Below are 5,509 nucleotides of genomic sequence, written 5' to 3'. Positions count from 1 at the left end.
ACACGGGGCGGAGGGTGAATGAAGAACGGGCATGAACGGGGGGCGGGGGTGGGGCGTGTGAGGCAACATTTTTGTTGGAATTTGCAGGGGGCGGGGAACGGGGATTCAATGTGGTACCGATAGCATGCCGTTGATGCCGCCTTCCTCGTGGATGATGAGGAGGAGGGAGACAAAGAGTTTGAGGGACTCGGAGCACACGACAGCGGCAGCCGGGTTGTACATGGGCCCTTCCTGTTGGGCGGGCGGCGCGAAAACGATGAGCAGGAGGTAGGAGGATGAGATATCACGGTGAGTTGGAAACAGTCGAGAGTTTGGTGGTTGGCCAAGGTACGAAGTAAGGGTGGAGAAGGACGGAGGAGAGGCAGGCGGAGGACGTGAAGCAGCCGAGGGGGATGGACTGACCTGATCACGCGATGCACGTAGGCTGAGAAAGAGGGCCGAGTTTTGGACCACAAGCACTACGAGGCTCACGTATTTAACCGGAATGCCCATGACGAAGGTTTGCTGCGTAGGATTACCTGGTGTGGACTATCAAGACAATGCAAGGCGGCCAAGTGACAGGCCGGCAGAATGGCAGAACGGCGAAAGGAAAGGCGGGTGGGGGTGATTGATGCCCGAGACCCCGAGACCCCGAGTTGTCCAACGGCGCCGAGGCTCAGGGGCCTTGTTGTCCACCACTGAAGGCACTCACCGACATGAAGACGTGTCGATCGAGACCAACTTAACAGCTCTCTACGTCCTTGACCACCCCGCCCACGAATACCATCAATGGTATGTTCCTCTGGCAGCGGTACCGGCGACAACGCCCGCCAGCACACTGACTGTGATGAGCGCCGCGACTCGCCAGCACCCGAGCACACCCGGACACCAAGAGACAGCGCAGGCACGGGAAAGAATTTCAGAGATGCTTCGATGCGCCGTATAATCTTAGGTGATTCCGTGTAGGAGATTCAACGTTTGTTGAGAGATGGAGAAAAACTCGGTTCGAAAAGCAGAGAGAGACTGAAAGATACGGCGAACGCGTCATTCGATGCGAACAAGCAAAAAGAAAACTAAATCCCTCTCTAAACTATACTTGTGTCCTCGGACTTTAATGGGATCTGCCGAGAGGGTCGTCGGGTCAAATCTGGAACTGCGTGCGTCCGTGCGTGCGTGTGTGTGTGCGTGCGTTCTCTCTGTCTCTCTGTCTGTCTGTCTGTCTGTCTGTCTGTCTGTCTGTCTGTCTGTCTGTCTATCTCTGTCTGTCTCTCTGTCTCCGTCTCTGTCTGTCTATCTCTGTCTGTCTCTCTGTCTCCGTCTCTGTCTCTGTCTCTGTCTGTCTGTCTGTCTCTGTCTGTCTGTCTGTCTGTCTGTCTCTGTCTGTCTGTCTCTCTCTGTCTCTCTTTCTCTCTGTCTCTTTCAGCTTCCCTTGTTTTGGACGTTGCCGTCGCTACTGCTCTTCCTCCTCCGTCGATATAGAAAAACCCAATTTTACCGATCGTCGCCCGACATTAGGGACTCTCACTGGTTGTTAGATGTCGTGTGATTCAGTCCAGGCAAAGCCACATGAATCGTCGTTGCTGCTGGCCCTTGTTCCTGATGTGCCGGCCTGGCTGGCTGGCTGGTCATGTGTTGTCGCGAGGGCGGCTGCAGACCTTGGCTGCTTCTACTGAGGTCTGTGCGGCTTTTTAGTTCGTGGGGCGATAAATGGCGATAAATTGACCATAAAATGATCAAAAATTGAGCAAAAATTAATACAATGCACAGCTCTGATCGCACGACACCAACATCGAAATTCTCTGATTTCCCTATAGGTTTCTTCTTATCTCCAGATCAGATCGGCAGCATCCCTCTGCCTTTTGCTCAAGCAACTCTCTCTCTCTCTCACATTTTCTCTCTCTCACTCTCTCTCTCTCACTCTCTCTCTCTCACATCTCTCTCTGTGTCGCGATGGCGGCGCTGACGGCGCTGGAGCGGCGTTTGAGCGGGGTGGCCGTACTGGAGCAATGCATGGAGACTGGGTTTTTGGACGTGGATGTGGCCAGTCGTTCTGCTCCTGTTCAGGCTACGGTGGCTACAGGTCCCGCGGGCGATGTCGAGGCATTGGCAGGCGCGGCGGGGCCGACGGCGCCCGGTTGGGAGCTGCGCTCCTTTGAGCGATGCGTGCTGGTCTTGAGCGCGGGGGCTCGGGCCGCTGTCATGCTGCCGCGCTCGACGCAATCAACTTCGAGCCACGCTGAAGCTCTGCGTCGTTTCTGGCATGAACCGTCTGCCGATGGCGCGCACACCCTCGTTCAGTCTCACGCTCTTTTCGCCGTTTACGATCCCGTCCATCCCATCGTGGCTGCCGTGCAAACCTCCCATCGCCATTTTCTCATCATCCGCGACAACGCCAGTTTCACCGCCCTGGCTTACGACGAGGATTACGAACCCCAGGCCGTGCATCATGGCGAGCTCCTCACCACCCGTGGACGCCTCCTGGCGGTGGCCTACGAACCCGAGCGTGCCGTCCTCGCTCTCCTCCACCACCCGACCGACCACGACCACGCTCGCCTCGTCCTGGCCCGCCTCGTTCGGCAAACAAACAGCAGGTCTGCCCCACACCACCCCACACCCCCACCCTCCCCATCAACCAACACGGAGCACCCTGCTTCTGACCAGCCCCCGTGTGCTTTTCCATCCACACGCCGGCTTTTCACCCTTCATACCTGCTCTGCTGTTCTCCTCCCCCCAAAATGCCGTCTCGGTGCTCCGCAGAATCGACGTGCTGCAAACGCATGTCGTCTTGACCCAGCTCCCTCCCCAGCACACCTACTGGCTATCGGCCCAAACGCATGACTTTGTCGTACTGGCCCAAAACCAGCCCTGGCGCCTCGTCTGGCACCTTCGTCACAACAGACTCGAAGCCGCTCTCTTTGATACACCGCTGCTCAAGGTGCCCGCCCAAGTCGATCTGGCTCGTCTTGGCCGCGGTTCCGACGTTGTCCCTGCCTACAATTTTGCCGCCGCTTTGCGCGTTATTCGCAGCCATCTCCTCTCCCCGCGCTACACCAACTCCCTACAGGCTGCCAACCTTCGTCTCGTTCTGCACGTCAGCAACGCTGGCCACCAAAGCGCTGCGTCGTCGCCACTCGTCATCCTCCGTACCGATGGTCGCATTCAAAAATTTCAAGACGCTGAACCCCACACAGTGCACGTACTCACCCCAGACACAGCCGCACGAGTGCTTTTTGCCGTTCTCTTCTCCCAAAGCCAAGCGCGTACGATACGATGGCCCCGTCCGCCCCGCCTGCTCTGCTCTGATCGCCCGCCGTCGTCGGCTCACTGCTACTTGCACCAGACGTTTGGTCTCAAGCTTAAACCACCCCCTGTCTTGCTTTGATGCCTCTTCTTCTTTCTTCCATCCGTGCAGTGCTTTTGGGTTTCGCAGATCGCCTGGACCTCGTCCAATTGGGCGCCAAGTCAAATGAAGCGCCGCTTCAGACCACCAAACTCCACCCCGCCCTGCTTGCAGCGCCCAGCGTCAGTGTACCCCGAGCGCCTTGACTTGTCCCCTTACCGCCCCCCCGTTTCATCATGTCACCAACATCTATCGATGTAGCTCGCTTCTTGTATGGCGCCTCATTGTTTTGTAAATGTCGCTTCTCAAAACGCAGCACGTGTACTTTCGCGAAACGGCCGCCTTTCTCTGTTGCTTCTTGCCCCGCACACCGCGTGGCACAAACACATGTTTGATTCATGTGCCTCGAAATCAAGTATGGTCATCTGACTCTTGGCGAAACAATGTGTCCCGATCAGCAGTTTAGATCCACGTCATACTCTTCCGCTGCCAGTCACCGCACCTCGGTTGTATTCTCACAGCAGCCCGTGCGTGGCCCTCTGGAGGATGCGCTGCGCCTGATGGAGGCCCACGATTGGCCCGCCGACAAGGTTTGTGACTCGGTCTTTGATGTTCACAACAAAGTTTGATGCTTCAACTTGGGGGGAGCCCGAGTCCCGACCTGATCACATTGCCGCTGGCTCATCCTTGCTTCTTGCTCGACGTTGGTGGGGCCGACCGCTTGGTTAGTTGCATGCCTTTGATCAAATTGTGCAAGGGCCGGCGCTGGTCTCGGCCGTGTTTGGTCAGGACGACCAACATACTGCCAAGCTCCACCATCATTTTCAGGTGAGTGCCGCTTTGTGGTTGGCGCTGCCGTATCTTGCTCAAACTTTGAATTCTTTTGTATCATGCCTTGTTGCTACCTGGATGTTGAAACCAACTGACGCCTTGTGATTCAACTGTGCGTAGGCCTGCTCCAGCAAGCCACCCACGCCACTTACCAAGGTCGAGTCAGAAACTTGAATTGCTTTGGCAGCTTCTGATGCTTGATGACAGAATTTGTCGCCTTGTCTCAACGTCGTTCGGTTACGGCAGGCGGTTGAGCAGCAAGTGGATGCATTTCGCGGTCACTTGGACCGGTTGCATACGGCGGCACTCGCGGATGACCCTGGTGCGAAGCCAGCGACTCCATTAATGGATATTAGCTCAGATCAAGCGTAAGCATGATGCTATACTTGTCTCAAACGATGTTTTGGGGCGTGGAGGAGCCGAATTTCATGACCGTTGGTTGTGCTAGCATGTGGTACCAATCGCGACGACGACCCACAGAAGTGCTGACAGCATTACTTAAGCGCTTCGGGGTACGTGTCACGGCGCGAGGCGTTCTGTGTGCAGGGAAAAGCCTGCATTGTTGTCGACAAGGGCCTGAGCAGCGTGGCGCGGCGAGTTGACTTTTTGGGGCTCGGGTTGATAGACGAGTGTGGATGAAGTGCAAGAAGGGCGTGGCCTCGCACCTCGCAACGCCGACGGCCGACCACTGAACTACAGCACGTTTGATTGCTTGGCCAGCTGCGCGGCGCGCTGTCGACCCGAGCTTCTGCCCAAGCTTGTTCAGTGGGCCGTGCATTGGCCCTGGACCACTGCTGTTCCTCGAGCAAACATTTCTCACGAAACGCTGACAGAGCGGTATGATTTGAACTACGTCTGCACGAACAAGTCGGGTGTTTTGAGACTTTGAACCAAGGTGCTTATGCGTTTTGTGCCGCTGGGTTTGGTTGACTCGCAGTGTTTATCAACTCTGCACACCACTCCAGGCCAATGGATCAGAGCAATTGCGAACCATCTGCTGCGACATGGTGCAGCGGTGGCGTCCTAGTGACGTTGATCCTTTGCAGCGTACGTGTCAGTGTGTGGGTTCGAGTGGATAGGGCGGCCACCAAGCCGAGTTGTCGACGTTTGGGTCCCTGACAGAGCCTGACTTTGGGATGCTTTATGGATAGATTTGCAAACTTTGCTGGCAGATGCGTACTTGGATGCCGCTGTTGACTGGCTTGATACCCACTTTTCCATGGTACGTGTCAATGTCCATCACATGGGCTTGCATAATCTATCAGCATCAAGCTCATCTCGCATGCTGTGTCATCAATCAAAATGGGCCGGGGGGAGCAGGCCGGTCTGGTGTTGGTTCTTCGAGCGCTAGCTCGGCAC

The 5,509-nt window shown here is 56.2% G+C and overlaps 1 protein-coding gene across 1 annotated transcript; it reads left to right on the top strand.

The window, feature by feature from the left end:
- Positions 1-1,606: 1,606 nt before the first annotated feature.
- Positions 1,607-4,324, top strand: MONBRDRAFT_28546 (uncharacterized protein; the record flags this gene model as incomplete). The annotated part of the gene is made up of 7 exons (XM_001749019.1): positions 1,607-1,653; positions 1,794-2,570; positions 2,737-3,239; positions 3,392-3,501; positions 3,781-3,909; positions 4,049-4,147; positions 4,271-4,324. 7 exons carry the CDS (start codon positions 1,607-1,609, stop codon positions 4,322-4,324), a joined length of 1,719 nt encoding a protein of 572 aa, XP_001749071.1.
- Between the last annotated feature and the right edge of the window lie 1,185 nt (positions 4,325-5,509).

This window comes from Monosiga brevicollis, genomic scaffold, assembly GCF_000002865.3.
Source record: "Monosiga brevicollis MX1 MONBRscaffold_27 genomic scaffold, whole genome shotgun sequence".
NCBI classification, from domain to species: Eukaryota; class Choanoflagellata; order Craspedida; family Salpingoecidae; genus Monosiga; species Monosiga brevicollis.
The sequence above is the reverse complement of the archived record's forward strand: the minus strand, read 5'-3'. Positions and strand labels throughout refer to the sequence as shown.